At 37.5% G+C, this 22,850-nt stretch overlaps 1 protein-coding gene across 1 annotated transcript; it reads right to left on the bottom strand.

Annotated features, from left to right (window-relative positions):
- Window positions 1-10,708: 10,708 nt before the first annotated feature.
- On the bottom strand, window positions 10,709-18,539 carry tbx22 (T-box transcription factor 22). The gene is made up of 8 exons (XM_081382605.1): window positions 18,157-18,539; window positions 17,884-18,043; window positions 16,456-16,557; window positions 16,043-16,217; window positions 15,762-15,929; window positions 14,214-14,272; window positions 12,215-12,300; window positions 10,709-11,521 (listed from the first exon to the last, which is right to left on the bottom strand). The coding sequence occupies exons 1-8, from the start codon at window positions 18,311-18,313 to the stop codon at window positions 11,013-11,015; spliced, it is 1,416 nt and encodes a 471-aa protein (XP_081238731.1). The 5' UTR covers window positions 18,314-18,539; the 3' UTR covers window positions 10,709-11,012.
- Between the last annotated feature and the right edge of the window lie 4,311 nt (window positions 18,540-22,850).

The following is a 22,850-nucleotide window of genomic DNA, read 5'->3' as shown; positions in this document are numbered from 1 at the left end:
CAATTCCCCATCGTCCAAATGAAACAATTCCCCATCATAAGTACACATTGATGGCCTAAGACACGAAACGAGCGGTTTGTGTGAGAAAACGAACAGTATTTATATCGTTGTTATCTCTTGAAAATAGCACACGTCCAAATGATCTGACGACGCGGGCGGGTATAGATATATACATAGATGTCGCCTTGGCTACTGCAGTTCATTGGAACGAAACCGTAGCCAAGTGACATCTAGTGTATATATCTATACCCGCCCGCTCGCCTTCGCTACTGCAGTTCATTGGAACGAAACTGTAGCGAAGGCGACATCTATGTATATATCTATACCCGCCCGCGCCGTCAGATCATTTGGACGTGTGCTGTTTTCAAGAGGTAAAAACGATATAAATACTGTTCATTTTCTCACACAAACCGCTCGTTTCGAGTCTTAGGCCATCAATGTGTACTTACGATGGGGAATTGTTTAATTTGGACGATGGGGAATTGTTTTAATTTGGACTTTGTGCATGCTCTTTGAGACAGTGACCGTAGACCTGCATGAAATGACTGACAGACAAGAACGGTTTGACCTAAAAATATCCAAATTGAAACTACTGCGGAAAAAAAGACACCTACATCTTGGATGCCCTTGAGGTAAGCTAAAACATACCAAAATTTATTTTCAAAGTGAACTATCCCTTTAAGTGATTAATTAAGTGATAATTGGCCATTAGTGGTGACACCTAATGTTAATAAGAATCACTGAAGGAAAGAGAAACAACAAGAACAGAAAAAAGAGAAACACAAGAACTACTGACTTCGAGCCTTTACACATTATTGCACTTATTATTACCAGTTTGACTTTATTTCAGTCATACATCTAAAAAAGTTCTTGAGATTCAACAGAAGTTTAGACGGTAATGTTTTATGGAATTTTTCGTTTCAAGTCACCATTATGGTGGTCATAATGATGGTCATTAAAGGTGACTTTAAAAATATGATATTAATCATATCATGTTTTTATCAGTTGAGAAACATTGCGATAGTTGTGTCAGTTGTGTCCTCAATGGAGATGGAGATTATACATGCTTTTATTTCCTCCCGCCTTGATTATTGTAATTCTCTTTTTACTTGTCTTCGTAATTCATCCCTGAAACGATTACAAGTGGTTAAAAATGCTGCCGCCAAGCTTTTAACTAAGTCATCAAAGAGATCAAACGTAACACCAATTTTAATTTCTTTACATTGGCTCCCAGTCAAATTAAACATTTTAATTTAATTTCTTCTGGTTGTGTTTAGAGCATTGCATGGTCAGGCTCCTGTTTATATAAAAGAGTTGTTGCAACCTTATAACTGCAACATGAATCTATTATAGAAGGCTAAGGAGTTGCAGATGTTGATCCACTGAATGTCCCTCACTGGTTGCTTGGCACCGGTAGAGACTTGAAGACATCGGACAACAACATCAAGCTGCGCTAGAGCTGGATCTGGCAGGTTCTAGAATCCCAAAAGTAGGAAAGAATTTAAAAAGTTTAATATTAGCATAAATGCCATTCATTCTAAAGCAAAGTTGAATGGGAATGGTATACAATGTGTATTTTGTTCCAGAGGACCTGAATAACGCAGCATAACCATGAGCTACTGTATGAGGTATGAATACATTGATAAGATGTAAGCTTGATTGAAATAATAAATCTACACTTAAACTAATAGAGTGTGTCTGACTATTCCATAGTTTAGGAACCAAAAAGAAAAGGAAATACCGGTACCCCCTTTTGAGGATTTTGATATTCTAGGAAGTGCATACATTCTTTTATTTATGTGTATTTGAAGCTTGTTCTTTCACAAGAAATTCCCACTGAAGCATTCTCTTGGATATGTAATTGTCTCACCCTTTTCACCTGGTTTTGCATCCTTAAATGATGCCTGCTTTGTGTAAATTCCATGCAGATTTAAGAAATGTGTTCACATTTCTAACATAATTTTACAATGCAAAAAATCTTAATGGTTCATTGACATGACATTGTTCAGCATAGCATGTGTCTGTCTAAGCACATGCATCCGCCTATGTGTGTGTCAGCTCGTGGTGTGTGAGAGGGGTAAAAACACACATATGGAAAGATTCTTGGCAGGTTGCAGTTAGTCACACTCCTGCGTCTCTAATTGAATTACCGTTGACAGCGCACCACAGGCCAGGCTGTGGACTCTAAACACTCAACGAACGAGGTGGGAGGGGGCATGTGCCCTGAAATCAATTACCTGCACAAGCGGACGGGGCAATCGAGACATGCTGAACACATCCTGCATGTCAGGTTTCAGACTGACAGCAACATCTGCAGACACCTGACTGCACTGACCTCACAGAGGCACTTCAAAGTGGAGCAGCCACAGAGCGCCTCTAAATCACCTGTTTGGCTCGGCCACCTGATCCTGAGGCCTAAAGTCTTCCAGGGACAGGGACGTGGATCGGATGGATCAAATGGATAAATGTCACATACAGGAAGTTTACAGGGCCACAGACCAAAGATGTGCACAGGGGTGGTTAAAGTGGACAAAATCACTGCCACTTTTCCCTCTTGGGCTCAGGCGTCCATCAGGAGAAAATAATTTGGTAACACTTTATTTCGATAGTCCACTTTGGACATTCTACTAGCTATAAGTAACTTTGCAGCAACATGTCAACTAACTGTCATTAGAGTATTAGTAGACTGTCTGCTTAATATTTGCTAACACTTTATTTTGTTGGTCCCCCAACAGACATTTTACTGACAATGAGTAACTTGGCAACTACAAGTCAACTTATTCTCCTAACCCGAACCCTAACACCCAACCCTAACCTAACAGTCTACTGACAGTCTACTACAGTCTAGTAGTACTCTAATGAGAGTTAGTTGGCATGTAGTTAAAAAGTTACTTATAGTAGAATGTCTAAAGTGGACTATCGAAATAAAGTGTAACCAATAATTTCATTTACATATCCTCATTTTGCAGATGCAATTTTGCAGATGTCAAACAGTACTTTCTACACTGTACAACACTACATTTGCCTGCACAGTACTGTTCAATCCAGGATAGACCTTAAAGACTCCCACAACATAATATTACAGTTCAATCAATGTAGTAGCACATCTACACTGTAAAAAAATCTTTTGTTGACTTAACTCATTATTTTTTGTTATCTTTTTGCATGGATTTTTTTGAGTTTTACTAACTTATTTATAAAAGTGTACCTGACAAATTTGGATAAGTTTACCTGACAAGTTATAAAGTACAATGAACTGATTTAATTTAGTTAAGTAAACTTTGAATTTAAGTTCAGTCAACTAAAGCTAAGTTTTCTAAACTACATCCAATAAGTTCAGCAAATTAAAGATTAGTTTTCTAAACTACACCCAATAAGTTCAGTCAACTAAAGTTAAGTTTTCTAAACTACACCCAATAAGTTCAGCAAACTAAAGATTAGTTTTCTAAACTACACCCAATAAGTTCAGCCAACTAAAGTGGTGTTTTAAAAACTGCAGCAGTACCAAATAATGAATTACTACTAGAACATTAATTTGTAAAATACATTTGATTTAAAAAAAATATGTAAAATTGACGATCACTGATACAATTTACAATAAGTTAATTAGTTAAGTCACCTTTATTTATATAGCACTTTTTACAATACAGATTGTATCAAAGCAGCACAGTGATAACATGAAAATAATACAACAAAGTTTGTTTCTAGGAGAAAATTGCGTCATCTTTCACCTTAAGTAAGGCAAATCAATAATATTGTTGAATATTAAATGTCCCTAACTAAGCAAGCCAAAAGCCAAGGCAACAGTGGCAAGGAACCAAAACTCCATCAGGTGACAGAATGGAGAAAAAAACCCTTGGGAGAACCCAGGCTCAGTCACTCAGTTCACCTCTGGGCAAAGAACGAACAGTGTATGATTATGATTCAGGCAGCATTACAGGTCAGAAGTCAGATTGGATCAGAACATTCAGAATATTATCCAGTTTCATCTGACTGGAAGTCGGAGTCACGCCGGTATGGAGACGAGTTTGTTGAGGATCAGTGCTGATGGCTGTAGTGTCGATGAGGCCTTCACAGGGCTGATGAGGCTGGCACTTCAGGGATGCGTTGTGGACGTGTCCAGGCGCAGGTCCACCACCTGATCTGGATACGGCCCGGATCCGGCTGACTTCAGTAAACCTTGGAATAAACAAAAAGACTAACATTAGCGTAGATGCCATTCTTCTTATGATGTAACAAGTACATCAGGTGTTATATACAATTCAATTTTTTTTTGCAATGAACTGCAATGAAATTGCAGAAAACAACCTTGTGAAAAGGTGTTTTACACCTGTCTCAATGCATGTCTTGTGGATTAATCTGTTACATTAAACAAGATCAACCCACAGCATTCAATATAGAAACATCCTTTGTTCCAAAAGATACCGTTTAAACATTGTTTAACACATTAAAGACCTATGAATTGGCTTAAATGCCATTTTAATATCAACTAAGTTACCAATTATTTATGCTCTCAAGCTTCAACAAATTCATCAATTAAACTAAACACTCTAAAATGCCACTCCCACAACATACCAACACATGAAACATCCTGTTCACAACATTCCTTTCAAAAAGAAACTATGAAAAGCATTAAAGGTGTTGTTCCAACCCTGTAAGACTTTCGTTCATCTTCGGAACACAAATTAAGATATTTTTGATGAAATCTGAGAACTGGCTCACTCCTTCATAGACTGCTGGGTAATCGATATCTGCCAGCCCAGAATAAATTGTAAAAACATTGTTACAATAGTCCAAGTGACTACAGTGGCTCAACCTTAAGTTTATCAAGCAACGAGAATACTTCGTAAAAAAAAGAAAAGAAAAAATACTTTTTTCAACTATTCTTTTTCTTCTGTGTGGGCCTCAAAATGAGTTCGCGAGAGCGCCACAACCATTTCCAATATCAATAAAAACAGTAACATTTATAAGTACAGATATAATAAGTTACTTATTTTACACACATCAATTCAAATTGATAGTTAATTTTAATGATTGCCAAAGATTGCAGTGAAAACTCACCTGTATCTGGTGCTCTGCAACTTATGTAGTGACTGAGGTAATAAATCCGGTTGGTGAACAAGCTTTTAGTCAACTTGACGGAACCTGTGAGTCAACACGAGGAAATACAATGAGCGAATCTTCTATGTGCAAAACACTCTGATTTGAAATACACTCAATAATCTTAAATTTGTGACAATATCATGACTAATTCACCCTATTATCAAGATTTCTTAAAACATGAACAAAGCGTGATGACATGGCGCAAGATCCAAACTACGAATAGAAATAATGAAAACATTCAAACCACAGACGTATTAATTGTACATCACCCATTTCGATTCAATATGACATTTACTTTTGTAATTCAAAGATTGTGGTCAAAACTTACGTATATCTGGCGCTCTGCAACTGAGTTGAATTGAAGTGACTGAGGTAAAAAAGAAAGAAAAAAAGACTCATATTAGCTTGTGCAAAAATGACATTATATGACCCCTTTAAATTTGTGACAACATTGTGAATAATTCACCCTATTATCAAGATTTCTTAAAACATGAACAAAAGCGCATTGAAATGGCGCGAGGCAAAATCCAAACACTGAATAGTAATAATGAAAACCGTGACATTTCAAACCACAGACGTATTACTTGCTATTTATATCACCCATAACGATTCAATTTGACAGTAACTTTTTTTTTAATTCAAAGATTGTGGTGAAGACTTACCTATATCTGGTAGAGCTCTGCAACTGAGATGAAACTGAGGTAAAAGAAAAAATCCTGTTTGGTCCGGTTGGTGAACAAGCAGCTTTTAATCAACTTGACTGAAGCTTGAACACAAGGAAGTAAAAAAATCAGTGAATCGTCTATGTGCTCAAATCCATCCATGATGGATTGAATCTGACCATGAATAAAAACTGCTAGACAATTTTTTAGTGTAATTTAATTAATCTGTGCTCATAATTGTAAATAACAGGTTAGAGTGATATAATAATAAAAATGTAACAATACAAAGCAATTTTGTTAGTTGGACAGCAACAAGAATGGAAATAAAGCAAGTCAAAGTGCTTTCTTGCCGTTTCATTAACTAAATAAAATACAAGATAACTTGGGAAACTAAATGGTATTCAAACAAAAACTATTTTTGTGTGTGTTACCTGATGAATGACTCTGTTCTTTGAAGAGCAGCAGTATTTGAGAAGAATGGCAGCATTTACCAACTGGCCTGAAAACAATCATATATATAACTTGCACAGTACATTACATCATAATAAAACTAAGTACATGGTAGATTTCTACACTTACTAGAACATTAAAACAAACAAATGGAGTGATACACTGCACTTTTTAACAAATATGATATATTTTTAAGTACATAGCTAAAACCTTTTCGGCCTTGTCTGCCTCACATCAATCAAAAGTCAGCTTCCTTCAGTGCTGTTTCTGAAGCCTCTGAGGACAGTTGAGAAGAAAGTGTCTACTAATTTGTCAAAGGAGAATACGTTAACAACTCAAGCACACTAGCCAATTAATTAACAGTTAATTAATTAATAAACGTGAATATTTAACTAATGACTAACTTAGAAATGTGTGTAGTTACAGTTGCAGATGCTAAGTTAAGTAACATCAGTTAGCAGTTAACGTACCTAACTAAGTTAGACTAACTAAGATAGCTAGACTTATTTTACAACATAAACACACTCAATTTAAATCAACACCAAATCTTATGTTTTGGTAAATACTCTATTTAAAAAGGTTTCATGAATTTGCACTTACCCTCGTCTGATATAGGCTAAACGTCTGAAAACACTGGACGATGTCAGCGTACGCAGTAACGAAGGCAGTGGGCTATAAAATACGGTTCAGATAAAATATGGCATTGAAAAACTTTGCCGTTGTTTTATGGTAAACATGTTATTTACAATGATTTTATGAATTCAAACTTACCTTCGTCTGATGTAAATCTCACAGAAAATACCGGACGTTATCAGCGCGCAAGATTTGAATGGAGCAGGAGCGGGAATTAACGGCTCGAAAACAATGTCGGTCTAGAAAATACAGTAAAAATAAAAACGTTAGAACATTGAACAAATGTTGACGTTATGTTCTGGCAAACATGTTATTTAAAATAGTTTTATGAATTCACACTTACCATACGTTTTCTCAGAAAATACCGGACGCTCTCTGCGGCTGCGCGCGCAAGAACTGCAGCGAGTCAGCGGGGGAGGGGGAGGAGAGGCTCGAGAGTCGGTTCAAAAAAAGATTCCATTTACAGCCTGCGTCAGTCTTGTGTTTATATACTGTCTATGGTCTTGTGTGATTCAGTTCCAAATGCGAAGCCTGAAATGTCCGTAGGCTACGTGATGGACGGGCCGGCTCCGTTTTAACCCCGAAATTACTGTTTTTATGCAGTGTCAGTGCCTCTGGCCTGCTGCCTGCATCAGCAAATTCACGATTAACAAAAAAACTACTGCCTTGTGCATCGACCAATCAGCGTGTTGTCAAGGCAGAATTTCAGGCACAATCATATTAAACAGACACATAGGGAATCATTTAAATTACTTGACATTTTGAGTGCATAACACTTAAAATCTTAATCTGAAAGATTTTTGCTGCCAGATGAGTACATTAAAATCAAATGTTTAATTTTTGATGCAAAAACTTGTAAGTAATGTTAAGTTATGACAACTTGATTTCTTTATTAACGACAACATTGGGGTTTACAGTGTAATGTTTTTAATGTACACACTAATAAAATTGAAGTTTAGGTTTTCATGCAGTCTACCAGACAGCAAGATATATAGATAAATTAAGTTTAGTTTACTAAGTTTAGTTTACAAATTTACTTCTAATAAAGCACTAGAGTATAATTGAAGTAAAACCAGCAGAAAATTTAGTGCAGTTGTTTCAACTTACATTTATAAGTTAAAATAACAATTATACTTGTTAATTCAACAGAAAATCTAGTGCAGTTGTTTAAACATACATTTTTGAGTTAAAATAACAATTTAAGTCGTTCATTCAACTTTCAGTCTAGTTGAGGACAAGAAAACTTACAATTTTTTGTTGTCTGGACAATCTAGTTATCTCTACTCACAAAAATAAGTTGAAATAACTAAATTGCAAAAATATTTTTTACAGTGTACTCAATTACTGACAATATATTTAGACTGTATAGCCAGAGGGGAACATGCCCCCCTGGTTTAGCCTGGTTTCTACTGAGATTTGTTTTCCCCCCTCCATTATTCAACAGCATATTTTTCATTCCTTGCCACAGTTGTCTTTGGCTTGAACACTATAGGGACAAAATCAAGTCAACTCTCTAAAGTCATTACTACTCGTACTACTACTTACTCTCCCGGTCATTATTAGTTTCCATGGTTTCTGATAAGTCACGCTCCTGTTTCTGTTCATTAATTGTAGCTCACTCTGTGTATCTAAGCTCTTAGTTACCTTGGTTCTGTGTTCAGTCTTGTTTTTGTTTGGTGTGGTTGTGTATTATTACTCCTGAGATTTCCTGTTCCTGTTGGATTTATTGATTAAAGACTGTTTTGTTGTATTTCATGCCTTGTGAAATTACTGCAACCACCGTTTGCTGAGAGTATAACACCGTTTCTAATATTTTTCACATAGTAGAAACAGATTTGGACATTAATTATAGACACAAGTGAACAAGGTGCTCCACCCTAAAGAGCTTAAAGGGATACTTCACCTCTGGGAAGATGAATGTGTATTTAAAATAGGTCATTTATGTAGAAGAATTGTGGAGAAATTTTTGAATTTGGAGCTTTCTAGACTGAAAAAAGCCAGAAAATGTATTTTTGGCTTATGTGGATGAAAGACAACAACTCCCAGAATGCACTTGCTTCGCTGCCTTAGGAGGCCACGCCTACCGGTTAGAGAGCACAGTTGAAAACAACAAGGCTAGCCTAAATAAGTGATGAGTTTGCCAGGGATTTAGAGACCCAAAATGTCCGGGATTCGGCTTTTGCGTTCTACAGTCGCCATTCATCATGTTTACTGTGGCGAGCAGGACGAGGCTGACGGCCGCGGGAGAACGGCGCGAGGCCGGTGGCGTCATTACTGAGACGCGCCGGGTCTCGCATCTCTCACGGAGGAGCGGGAATTTTCTTAGCAATGTTAAAACGCACATCAACCTATCACTTGTTTAGCGTTCATGTAAACACTACAGTCAGATTCACCGATCGGAATTAATTCAGTTAGATTGAAACGAGAGGTGTGCATGTAAACAATGAATGGCGACCGCAGAACGCAAAAGCCGAATCCCGGACATTTTTAACAGTCTCGCCCGCCGGACAAGTCCGGGAAAAGGAAGATGGTAACCCCTACTTACTCAGCTTTCTCCTATTATTCAGCTTTCTCCACAGAACAAGAGCATGCTAGCTTAGCTTCCAAAGAAAGACGGCTGATACTGTGTACATTCTGTGAGTGAGATCCCACCCTGTATGGGCGGGTTGAAAACATGCGGAATAACGCCATCTACTGGCTGTAGTCTTTAGCCTCTGGACAGAAAATCCTCCGATGACGCAAAATGACGATTTTTGCGTCATCGGAGGATTTTTTCCAGACAAAAAATACATAAATCTCTCCTCTCAGGGGGATATGAGGGGGGAAAGCATGGTAATTCGAAAATACTACAGGTTTTCTACTAATACAAAGCTTAATGCTAAATCCTGAAGTAACCCTTTAAGTCCAGCACACCTGATGACAAGGAGGGCTACAAACCGATGGCAGTTTAATCTAGTTTTAAACTGACAGTGTGTGTCTGCATCCTGAACAATGATAGAAAGACAGTTCAAGGGTTAGAGAGCTAAACAGAAAAAGGAACTAAGTTTATTTATTTATTTTTATTATAAAAAAAAAAAAACTACCACCCACAGTTGATTTTGACATCAACTGGCCAGAATTTTGAGACGGCAATGAACATGAATCATGAAGCAAAACATTGCTCGTTTAAAGGGCTATCCCACCTCAGTAGCACCACAAGTGTTTTGCAATACATCAACACAATAAGTACATTGTACGATATATATATATATATATATATATATATATATATATATATATATATATATATATATATATATATATATATTGTCTTATGTAAGTACATAAGGTACAAATTGTCTTATGTAAGTACATACAGTAGTAGTTAAACCTGATAAAAAGTGTCTAGATTCATAAACATTTGTACCTCTTTAAAGTTGTTAATACAAAAATTATTAATTTTTCAAATGCTGTTAATATTTTAGTGTCTACAAATGCGAATAAATGTACGTGTGCTCAAGAGATCATGCAGCATTGGCCCTCTCTAGGGCCCAGTTTACACCTGGTATTAAGATGCATTTTAGTCGATCGGATCACACGTAGACGACAGTAAATACATGTGTAAACGGGGTTTAAAATGTTTGTGCACTTTTTACCATTTCCAGAGGTAGTCAAAAATGCATTCGACCGGATTGCTTTCATATTGTAAACGCTCATGTGGTCGACTGCGTTCAAACAACCACAAAAGATGGGCTACTCTCCACCTACTGACCTAACTGCGTAAACATAATGGGACGCACACAAGCCAGACGGGATTTAAACTTTGTCGGCTGAAAACCCAAGTTTAGTTTGAAGATAAATAACATACCAAGCACAATGTTCTCTCACAATTCCTGATTTTTAATGTACGCACAACGTTCGGCTGGTCTTGCGGCTGTCAGAGCACAAACAAAAGCTGCTGCTCTCCGTATGTTTTTCAATTGTCTCATTTATTCACCCACCCATAGACCCTCTCCTCGAAGAAATCAGGACAGAAGTGGTTAAAGTGTACAAAAGAGACCGACTAAAACACCAGATGTAAATGGGCATGTGTCTCCCTCGTCTGCTTATGATCCGATCATCCAAAACGCATCTTAATAACAGGTGTAAATAGGGCCTAGAATATGTGTTTTGACAGGTTTGAAGTCAGGGACAGTAACAGTTTGAGGAAATCATGGGCATTTGGTAAACAGGGCTCTCACCGTGAGCCAGTTTTAGATGATGAGCAACAGTAGAGAATTGGCGCCTCATGGGGAAACTGTAGCTGTATGGTGACACAAAGGCTGATGCCATACTGTCATTTTCAGCTTGATAGTGTCCGGAGGTCCATCCAGCTGAAATGCTGGGGATAGATCGCACAGAAGTACTTGTGGTGGTTGAATCATTGAGCCAGTAACTCTTAAAGATATCCCCTTTCTTTTTATTAGTCATGAAGGGGAGGTCTAACATGGGTCGCAACCCAATGCAACTACTGAGTTTGCCCAGGCAAATGTTGCAGTAGGCCCTGTATGTTTGAAAACTGTTTGAAGGGAGTATCTTGCAGCATTGAGGGCTTGTGAATGGGATGGGATGGGCTGCTTGAGCAAAGGAGCTGGGCAGGAAGGATGTCATTGATGAGGTGATGTCGAAGCTCGCTGAAGAGCCATAACATCTGCCTGCAGTGAACAAAATAAATAAATAAATAAAAATTAGTTAGCTTTAGTGTCAGTATGAAATATCAGTTTACATTTCTAAATATTACTTTTGCCATTAATTGAAATAATCCAGTGAGACTTTTAATTGTAATAATCCACAGAGAGATCTGATTTTACCATCATCGAGTCAATCTGGGATTAAATGAAGAAATAGAAAAAAAAAACTGAGAAAGAATAAATCCAGATGAACTTCTCAGAGATGCTTGAAGAAACCTACCAGCAAAGCTACCTGATAAACTATGTACAAAAGTTGTTTTAATCAAAAAGGGTGGTCACACTAAATATTGATGTGATTTAGTTAATAGAAGTTAATTGATAAATAAAATCTATTTCTGACATTATTTTTGAAAGCATGCTCACTTTACAGCATTTTTACCCAAATGTCTAAATCTTTTTACAGTACTATGGCTTTGCAGGAAAGTTTCTTCAAGCGTCTTGGAGATGTTGCCGCAGTTCTTCTGGATTTAGTCTGTCTCAGTTTTTTCTGTTTCTTCATGTAATCACAGACAGATTTGATGATGGTGATTTCAGATAATACCAGCTGTTGTCAGACTCCTTCTGCATAAAATCAAAACTTTTCACCATTACTAGGAGAAAAAAAAAACATTTAAACTGAAATAAAATAATTAAATATTCTGAATTATAAATGCTAACCTTGTTGCTCCATAGCAAAAGATTTGAAATCGAGGTTAAAGGGACTGTGCCATGAGTACGACTCCAGAATCCCACCCAGCACACCCCTAAAATGCATTGTAGAAGAGTGAGAGGGTGAGAATTCAGATATCTGAAAATCATAAAATACCGCTATTATAATGTCTTTATTTTAGATGATTCTGCTAATGTAATAACCTCAAGGTAATATATAGATTTGCAAATATACAGTGCACAGCATAAACGAGTACACCCTGACAAGATTTCTCAGTAAAACATCCATCTCGCTTTTAAATTAATACTTTCTATGGGATTCTATACAATGATATTTGTTCAAATCTGGTTTATTGGTTTTAAGTTAGATTAGTCAATACCAAAATTGGAACTATTCAAACAAAATAATTTAAGATCATCAAGCAAAAATTGGTACACCCCAATGAATGCGATAGGAGAAAACATAAAATAAAATTGTTATTAACAGGAATTCACCAGCAGATGCATCTAATCAATCCTCACACAGGTGGCCACAGGATGATTGACCATTAAGAGTTTCTAAGGCTACGTTTACACGTAGGTGGCTATTTTCATAAACGGACATTTCACCCCTCTTCGTTTTCAAAAATAACATCGTGCACACGAACCTGTGTATATGCTGTCAAGAGCATGCCAAACCTGTAGGTGGCAGTGTAACGAGAAGCTCAAGCCCACCTTAGCCAATCAGAATCCCGAAAATAGTCACATTCTGTGACGTCGCTGCCTAAAACTCCGGTTTTCTCTGTTTACATGCAAACGTGCAAACGAAGATTTTCAAAATCTCCACTCTGGCCGGAGTTTTTAGAAAGAATCGGTTTCATTGGCGAATCCTCCGTTTGCGTGTAAACGAAGGGCGCAAACAAAGGGAAATGTCTCCGTTTTTCAAAATAACCATGTACGTGTAAACGGGGCCTAAGAGAGAAAATCCACTCCCATATAATGCTGACAAAATGGCACCACATGTCACAAGACTTGAGAAAGAAAATTATTTCTTTGCACAAAAAAGGTCAAGGTTATAAGAAAATTAGTAAAGCATTGCTAAGTTTGAATACTGTCGCAAAAGTGATCCAAAAATGAAAAAAGGATGGACTTGTGGGAAGCTCTCTGAGACATCCAGGCCATAAACGGAACACCTGGTCAAGAGCGTTTTGTGATGAGAGAAGTTGAAGAAAATTGCCATGAAAGTTCAGCACAGTTGGGTTCCAAACTGTATGGTGTCGCAAGGGTAAGGAGTCCAATAAAAAAATGCATGGTACCAGCAGTAAAGCATGGTGGTGGCAGTGTTCATGTGTGGGGTTGCATGAGTGCTGGAGGAGTCGGGGAGTTGAATTTCATAGATGGCATCATGAATTCAAAGATGTACTGTGAAATACTGAGTGAGAAGATGCTACCATCACTCTGTGCTCAAGGTCACCGGGCACTCTTTCAACACTATAATGACCCAACACATACATCTAAGGTCACTGGTTCATTTCTGAGGAAGAACAGGGTAAAAGTGATTCAGTGGCCAAGCATGTCACAAGACCTGAACCTAATAGAACACTTGTTGGAAATTCTGAAAAGACAAGTTGAATCCCTCCAGCATCCAGGATCTGAAAGAACTCATTCTTCAAGAATGAAGAAAGATAGATGTAGCTGTATATAGTCAACTTTTTCATTCAATGTCTAGAAGAATTGGTGCTGTTCTTAAAAATCAAGAAGGCCATACAAAATATTAGATTTAATTGACTTTGTTGTAGGGTGTAATCATGTATGTATTTTTTTTTCTTATGCTAAAGATGTTAGGTGACCACACTGTTATGTTAATAAAAATTCATGTTTAATAAAACAGTTTTATAAAAATGCAGCAAATTGGTCACATATTCATTGAGAAATGGATAAAAATCTTGATTTTCAAAGGGGGTGTACTCATTTATGCTGTGCACTGTATGTGATATCAATAGTTTATACAAATAATAACATCCATTACCCATTTCGTTCCCTGAAGCCCTTGGCAAAAGGATTCCTGTCAATCTTCAGTTTTGTTATCTTAAAAGGTACCAGAAAAAAAAAGAAAAATACAATCAGTCACTATGGCAACAAATGCATATATATATATATATATATATATATATATATATATATATATATATAGACCATTAATTTTACAGTGCTTAACAAGTAAACCCAAATGAAATCAGTCACTGAAATATAAATAATACAACAATCCTTTTAAGACAAGACCTTGATGAAAAGTTGTCTGTCCTGTGGTTTTCTTGTTTTTAGAACAAAGAGTGTAAATAACTCCCAAATGCTTCTGTGTAATTTTAGGTCTACTGTCCAGCTGATTTACAGATGCATCTGGGAAAATTTTGTTTTAATATAATGTGCTTCAATCTGAATGATTTTACATAGCATTACAGGTTCCAGAGTTTTTAGTATTTGTAAAATGCAAAGTGTAAAAGAATGCAAAGGAAACATAGAACTTGTGTTTGTGTGTTTGTAGCAATTAATTATTGGTATCATTCTAATTATAATATGGGTGAGGTTTTTGTTATATGTGTTTAACCTAAATGCACCCAAGGATAGTAAAACTATCAACTACATTCAACAGCCCCCACTAGTAAAACAGGTTAATAAACATACATACTGTTTTAATTAAAATCTAAAACTGCTCAATAGTTTCTGAAAGAGTTAGGTTTAGGGATAGCGAATAGAAAATACCATTAGCTCAATATAAAAATTGAAGAGTATGGGTAGAGTATGGTCTGCTAATAGTAAATTAATGTCAGATTTTTACAACTCATGTATATGGACAGTTGAAATCTGTTGATTCAACACACTCATGGCGATTTGTAACTATTTTGCGTTTTGGTGACTTGGTGGTGAATTTACCGGTCAAAAGTTTGGAGTTTGCACCAGGGCTGCATTTATTTGATCAAAAATACAGTAGAAATAGTAATGCTGTGAAATATTATAACAATTTAAATGAACTGGTTTCTTTTGTAATATATTTTAAAATGTTATTCCTGTGATGGCAAAGCTGAATTTTCTGCAGCCATTACTTCAGTCTTCAGAAGTCACATGAGCTTAAATAAATAAAAAAGATAATTTCTTATTATTATTATCAATGTTGAAAACAGTTTTAACGGCTTTATTTATTTATTTATTTTTTGAAATCATGATACACTACCATTCAAAAGTTTGGGGTAAGTAAAATTTTTAAAGAAAAAATAAAGAAATTAATACTTTTATTTAGCAAAGGCACATTAAATTGATAAAAAAAAGACAGTAAAGACATTTATGAAATTAAGAAATATTATAAAAAGTTATATTTATAATAAGTTCTGTTCTTTTAGACTTTTTATACATCAAAGAAACCTGAAAAAAATAAATAACTCAAATTTTAGTGTAATCTCAGACTTCTGGACTCGACTTTCCTACATAAATGCAGAACCATATGAAGCTAAACATTTCACGTTCTGCTCTCAATTTATATTAATCCAAGATAAAACAGAGAACTGTTGAGATAAGTTACCTGTTGGTTTTGGTAGGCAGTGACAGTGGTGAACTGAGTCTCAGGGAAGGAGAAGGTGTACACACCCTCCGCTGGCAGTGATAGTAGAGTCTGGGACACGCATTCAAGAGGACTATGCAGAATAACGTGTATGCGTGGCTTGTACTTATGCATGGACATCAGGATTATCTGAATTTCAAATGACATTGGACACATTTTGTATTTATATTTAAGCGTAATTGTCAGTTGATTTATGTTGTAGTGTAGAGTTAGGCTAGTCATGTGAAAGAAAGGGAACTCACATGGCCTTTGTCATCCATCTCATTGTTGGTGAGTTTGACACGATCAAAGCTAATCCCCTGTCTCATCCAGTTCTCTCCTGAACAAGGTGAGTCCGGGTGGACATACAGATGAGGGGAGAGGCATGAATGATCTGTGTTTCCAGCCACCATCCACTGAGAGCTGTGGTACACATACCTAACATAGAAGATAACAACAATATCTTCGTTTCATTTTAAGAATTATTCCTTCTAATCAATACATGATTTAATCATTTGAAGCAAGTGTATATAATTAAAAAAATCAGGATACACCTTATCTATATCATCTGTATCAATCTTTTACCCTTCACATCATTTTCATTTATGTTATTTTGACCGTCATGTTTAGTTTTTTTAATTAATTATTTCAGACTGCAGGACAGACCACAGTATACCTGTATCTCTTTGAGTCCACAGGCATGATGTCCATGGCAATGGAGTATTGCTGCAAGGGATCCAGATTGTGCACATTGACTCGGACAGAGGGGAACATTCTCCTGAGTAGATTTCAGATACACAATCAACACTGACATTATAAAATCATTACAGCTGTTTGGCTAGTTACAGATAAAAATATTGAATAGTCTAATACAGTTATAGTTAATGTAGGTCAAAATAAAGACTACAAAGGCTATACAAACTACAAAACTTTTGCCCCTTTTTGCATTCTGGATAAGTTAACTCTAGAAGCTGAAAGACAGACAGGCTGTAGATTTTTTTGGGAAGGAGTTGACAGACTTCACACAAAATCACGTGGTGTATGAAGGGCACTTTTTTTTTTAGCTTCAGAGTATGAGTTTATCCAGTCATTGGCCATCAAAAGACTAGTACAGAGCCCCTAAGGAACATGGTGAAGGAAAATTAAATGGTATAAAAAATTATTTGGAAATGCTTTTGCGTTCTCTCGCAAATGTTTAGTGTTAAACCGAGAAACATTGCATTCGCTTTGCATTGCATTCGCTCAATGTTTGCATTCCCCCGATAAACTTTGCGTTCACTCGAAAAGAACACAAAAGTTTTGGCGAGAGAACGCAAAGTATCTCAGTGGAATGCAAACATTTTGCGAGAGAAAGCCAAAGCAATAACTTATTATTTTTCCTTCCATCTCACATTCTTTTTCCACCATCATGTCCCCTTAGGAGCTCCATAGACTGGAATACACTACATGTCTTAAAATCTGAACAGATTTAAAAAAACTAGGCCTAATACACTTGCCGATTTTATAACTGGTTAGGTTTCAGAGAAAAACGGGGCATCATATACAAAACAGATGAGGATAACACACTACCAGACTGTCAAGTCATTTTAAACACAATAAACCCACACAGAAACACACACCTCTTTGCCTGGATATATTGTGTAACTTAATAGTGTGGTGTGTGAATCTCAGCCATGTAGGCTATGATGCCCAGTTTTTCTCTGTAACCACAAAGTCAGCAAGTCTACAATGCCTAGTGATTTAAAAACTGTTCAGATTTTAAACGTTGTACCCTATTCCAGCCCTAACTACTAATATTAAAGATAAACACACTTGATATCAACATAATAAGTAGACTATCTAATCTTACCACTTAGCCCTACACACTCTCAAGATTTCAAAGTTGTATTTTTTACTTGCCTTTTTTTAAAGGTGTGTGACCTTGTGTTTTACAGCACCGAAACATAACATTAAAAACCAGGGTGAAACCACCGGTTTGGCTCTAATTGGTCACAAGGTAATTTTGCTGTAGCCTAATATAGCCTAGCTGTTGCTGATACTGATTTGCTGCCAAGTTAAATTGTCATTGATTTTAGAACTATAATAGGCCTATATTGCCATTTACCTCCCAACTTTTGTGATGATCATCTCTGTGCCGATCTCGTGAAATTTCTTCCACAGGTCAGATCCTTGAAGATCTACCCGAACTTCTCTCGCAGCTTCAGATTCGGTCCCTGCAGGTTTTCTTAACTTCACGCTTTTTTTCTTCCTGTTGTTTCGCTGATCTTCACAATTAATAAAAACAAGATTACACAAATGGTAGCCTAATACAAATAAGTAAAACAATTGTCAAACAATGTTAAAATGTTTCCCCCTCTTTCACAAATGATCCACTAACCCTGAGGGTCGATGAAAGTTCTTCTCGGTGTATCGCTGTCATATTCCAAGACATACTGCAATTTCTCATTCTTCATATTGTCCACCTTCATCTTTTTGCAACTTTTTCCTGAAGCATCCACAGAAATCGCGTGAGCGCACGTGCTGATTCCCTGCATTCTGACAAGAGCTCAAATGACACGGGAGTTCAGCGTCAGTCTGTCAGCAGCATCGTCAGTCGTTATCGATGGATCACACCATTCTCTCCTTTCTCTTGTTCGCTGTCCTCTAAGCGCGTTCGTGTTCACATTTCACCTCTTTATTTCTCATCCTTTTAAGACTAAACAGTCCAACTCTTCATTTGCCTATGGGAAAGGAGATGCTCTTTTTCTCAAACTTACAGGCACCAATGGGATCTCAGAGGAGGACTTAAGTAACTCCCAGTCCCAGTACGATAAGCAACAGTTGTTTTTGTTTTTGTTTTAAGAGATATCATGCAAAGCTCCAACCTGTGTGGATATAAAATGGCCCTCCTAAGAACAGTGTGCATTTACTTTTTAATTGTAACATATTAAGGTATGTTTAGCATGTGCAGGATGATGATGCATAATGCAATTTTTCTTCCTGCAGCAAGAACAAATGTGAATACCTGGCATGTTTAACAACCATAGCATTTTATGGATGGTTATGTCAGAGTATCACATTATGACAAGTGTTATTTACATTTATAGCTCACATTTTAAACAATTTATCATGCAAAGTGTTGAAAAGAAAAAAGACAGAGGATAAAGAATAATTAAAAGTACCAAAAACATTTTTTTTTTAAAATAAGTAACTGAAGAGAAGAGGACTAAAATATAGATTAAATATGCACAACTGGCTCAATGACAAATGAAAGGAGAACACAGTGAAATCTGAGCAGTTGCATAAGTTAAACGTTTATTAATTAACATAAATAAAATAATCTGTAAAAAAAAAAAAACAAACAAAAACGGTCATCTGAGTGTTAGTGTCAAAAACAAATAACAAAAAAAACTTAAACTAAAACCAAACAAAACCAAAAATCAAACAAAAACAGCCGATAGAAAAAGTACTCAGTTACTCATGTAACCTCGGTTCCCTGAAAAATAATGGGAATGAGTATTGCTTCGCTAGACGCTATGGGAAAACTCTTTTTCTCAAGAATATTGAAGCCTTTATTTTAAAACGCAGTGCAGCTGCACAGCCAGCACAGTGCAGAGCTATAAGCGTGCTGATTGGCTGGGCTGCGGGAACTGCACGAACCTATGGTGAGGCGGCGTGGCTGCACGAACCTATCAGGGCACGTCCCACCACCAGCGAGCTGAGCCCGCCAAAATGGGCGGAGCTACTGACGATATAAGCGCCCTATTTCGCCAGAGACATCAGGTTAATTAGACTGAAGCGACAATACCTGGACGTGAAGCTTAATAGCACGGCTGTCTACGCAATACTCGTTCCTGTTATTCTCAGGGAACCAAGGTTACGTGAGTAACCGAGTACGTTCCCTTTCGAAAACGGTTAACTCGTATTGCGTCGCTAGACGCTATGGGAACCCAATTCAATCACGCCGTGCTATTTTAGCTGACGACTTCACTCTGAACGGCCTGAGGCTTAGAGTAGAACTTTAAGTCAGAAGTCCCACGGATGTCGGATGGACAGATGTCGGAGCTCACAGAAGGGATACCTAGTGGTTTGGGCTCCTTAGAGGCCAACACCCACTTAGATAGAAAGGACTCGTGCCTGTAGAGCCGGCACCTCCAAGTTGTAAAACCTCACAAATGTAGACGGCGAAGACCAGCCGGCCGCATAAATGTCTTCAAATTGGTACACCACTGGACCATGCCCATGAAGAGGCCAAGCCCCCTGTGGAATGAGCCCTGACAGGGCAGAGTAGACTTAATTCTCTATTGTCTTCTAGAGAGTGAGGAACGCAGGGTCTGAGCCGGCGTGAGCTCACTCGTCTCTGTGCGCTCGTGTGTCCTCTGACCCCACCGTTTCTTCCTCTGAGATTCCTGGGAGGCAGGAAAGGGGAGGGCACGAGGGGCAGGGTCGGTCTCTAAAAAGAAAGCTAGCCGTGAGCGCAGAGAGGAGAGCGGCATGTTCTCGCAATGAGAACAGCCGCCCTGTGTGAGTGCAGTTTCTGCATGGTTTTTGCCCAGGCAGGAAACACACTCACAGTGCTCGTCTGTGAGATGCAGAGGGGCTCTGCATGTGACACAGTCTTGCTGCTCTTTTAGAAAGAAATTAGCTTTTTAGGCGAGTTCACTCGTTAAAAGAATACTTCGCCGGATAGCCGTAGGAAAACGGCAAAACAGCAGATGACAGCGTCGAGTCAGAGACTGAGTTCTGTTGACACTGGCCTCCTAGCCACACTCAATGGCCGGCCGTAGCAGTCAGAGCAGGAGACCCGTTAATGCCCCGTTTTATAGGGAACGTTAACAACCTGTTTTCACAGACAGGGCTTAGATTAAGCCAGGATTAGGCCTTAGTTCAATTAGGACATTTAAGTAGCTTTTATAAATGTGCCTTAGAAAAAAAAAATATTACTGGTGTGCATCTTAAGACAAAACAATGGCAGTGCAGTGACATATTTTAAGGTAAGTGCTTTCAGTTAAAACAACACATTCATGCATTTTAGTCTGGGACTAGGCTTAAAGGTGCACTGTGTAAATTTTAGCGGCATCTAGTGGTGAGGTTGCAAATTGCAACCAACAGAAGTTACCGACAGGAAAAGATGTCGTCTGAGACAGCAGAGAGTAGCCAATTAAGCAATGAGGTTTCTTTACAAAGATAAGTTAAGAAATCAGGTTTACTTTATTATTATTATTATTATTATTCGGTAAAATGATATGTTATTACGAATATTATTGTTACTTGTTTATCATTGTGTCAGTGTTTTATTCGCTGACTTTAGCTACCTCTTCTTTGCACGAAGAACAACATAGTGATGAAACGCGTTTGTTCGTTTAGGGCTACTAGAAACATGTCGGTGCATTTCAATGTAAGGGGACCCGCCGTGTATGTAGATAGAAATGGCTCATTCTAAGGTAATAAAAACATAACGGTTCATTATGTAAGGTATTTATACACCACTGAAAACATAGTCATATATATGATATAGCATTTCTGTCAGCAGATCCTCCTAAATATTACACAATGCACCTTTAAGCCTTGTCTGTGAAACTGGGGGTTAGACTATTAGACTTTCTGAGCCTTTAATATTCTACAAAAACAACAATAAAATCCAACATGCCCAGAAATCTCATCAACCCACTTTTGGTGGTGGGAATGTGGTACTTATCTATCGCATCCACCTTAGCATGGGCATGATGCACTTTACCTTGACCAACCTCCTTCCCAAGACAAGTAACCATGGCTTTCGTGAATTCAAGTGGTCTTCCAAGTGTGGCTAAAGATGACAACATCATCTAATTACACCACTCAACCCTTCAAGCCAGATATAACCCGATTAATTTAATCTTAAAAAGTTGCAGGGGCATTTCTCAATCCTAAACTCATTACTTTGTAAGAAAATAAACCTGAAGTAGTGACATCAAATTTGTGAAGAAAAAAAAAAAAAAAACTAAACAACTAAAACGCTTTATTACACATGCCAGGAAAGTGACTGCCAATGTCACTATGTCAAAAACAAAGACTAAGCGCCCGCGCACATACACATTCAAACGCGCATGCCTATAGACTAAACACACTGATACGCATGTGCATGCCGTCACTGTTTTCACAGATTCACATTTTTTAAGTTTACACAGAGATGATAACGGTATCGTTTTCAAAACTCGTTTTCAAAAACTTGCACTTTGAAACCTCTAAAATTCTATTCTCAGGCCACCAAAATGCATTAAAAGTTTTCTGTTTTCAGGGTGTCATGTAAGCGCCAACTTAAGCGCCAACTTAGTTAATAACTTAACTAAGACAATGACAATGACTTTCTTCTAGAGCTGCTCTACAGCCAAAACAATCTTTGTTGAATCATTGCTGATGTTGTCTTGATGAGAGAGAACTAGTGGTGATTGGAAAGACAAGGCCGCAGCCTGGCACAAACGTAGGGGTCCTTTGAAGACTTCCAGCTCAGCATCATCTTCACACTCAGAATCAGCCCTGATCTTGTGATCAGTGATCTGTGATCTTTTAAAGTGTGAAGATGTTACACCCTTGAGAGGTGAGTGAGCCAATAAGGAGTTGTTCTTTGGATGTGTGATGTATTAAATGCTTACAATTTTGCATTTGAGATTACTGAGATTCCGAAGCAGTAGTGCTAGGAATGTTGGGAAGGTTTGGCCGCGCAGTTTGTGGAAGTAAAGAAAAAAGTTGTTGCTAAAAGACAGACATGCTGTCTTACATGTGTTATTTTGAATAGATACATCACAGAAAAATTGGCGACAAGGACAATGTTTTGTTCAAATTATGGAGCTTATCGGAACAATAACCATAAGCCTTTAGCAGAGTCTTGGTCGGCTTATATTGAACGGCTATTATCACTGTAAAGCTGCTTTGAAACAATACAGAATGTATTGTTAAAAGCCCTATATAAATGAAGGTGACTTGACTTAACTTGACTTGACTTTAGAAGGAGCGTCTGGAAATAATGAAACGTACTCCGTAATTAGAATGATGAAGTCAGTAGACTGAGGTATGTAAGTACATAAACGCCAACATGATCTCTACAAGAATAAT

This window comes from Scardinius erythrophthalmus (assembly GCF_964197995.2).
Source record: "Scardinius erythrophthalmus genome assembly, chromosome: 13".
Taxonomy (NCBI): domain Eukaryota; kingdom Metazoa; phylum Chordata; class Actinopteri; order Cypriniformes; family Leuciscidae; genus Scardinius; species Scardinius erythrophthalmus.
Note: the sequence above shows the minus strand (reverse complement) of the source record. Positions and strands in the feature narration are given on the sequence as shown.

Coding starts and splice junctions, on each gene's coding strand:
- tbx22 (XM_081382605.1), bottom strand. CDS start 18,313: ATGCAGGGAATCAGCACGTGCGCTCACGCGATTTCTGTGGATGCTTCA. Junction 18,044..18,156: donor AACTTTCATCGACCCTCAGG/GTTAGTGGATCA, acceptor TTAATTGTGAAG/ATCAGCGAAACAACAGGAAG. Junction 14,273..15,761: donor CTGCCTACCAAAACCAACAG/GTAACTTATCTC, acceptor GTACCTTTTAAG/ATAACAAAACTGAAGATTGA.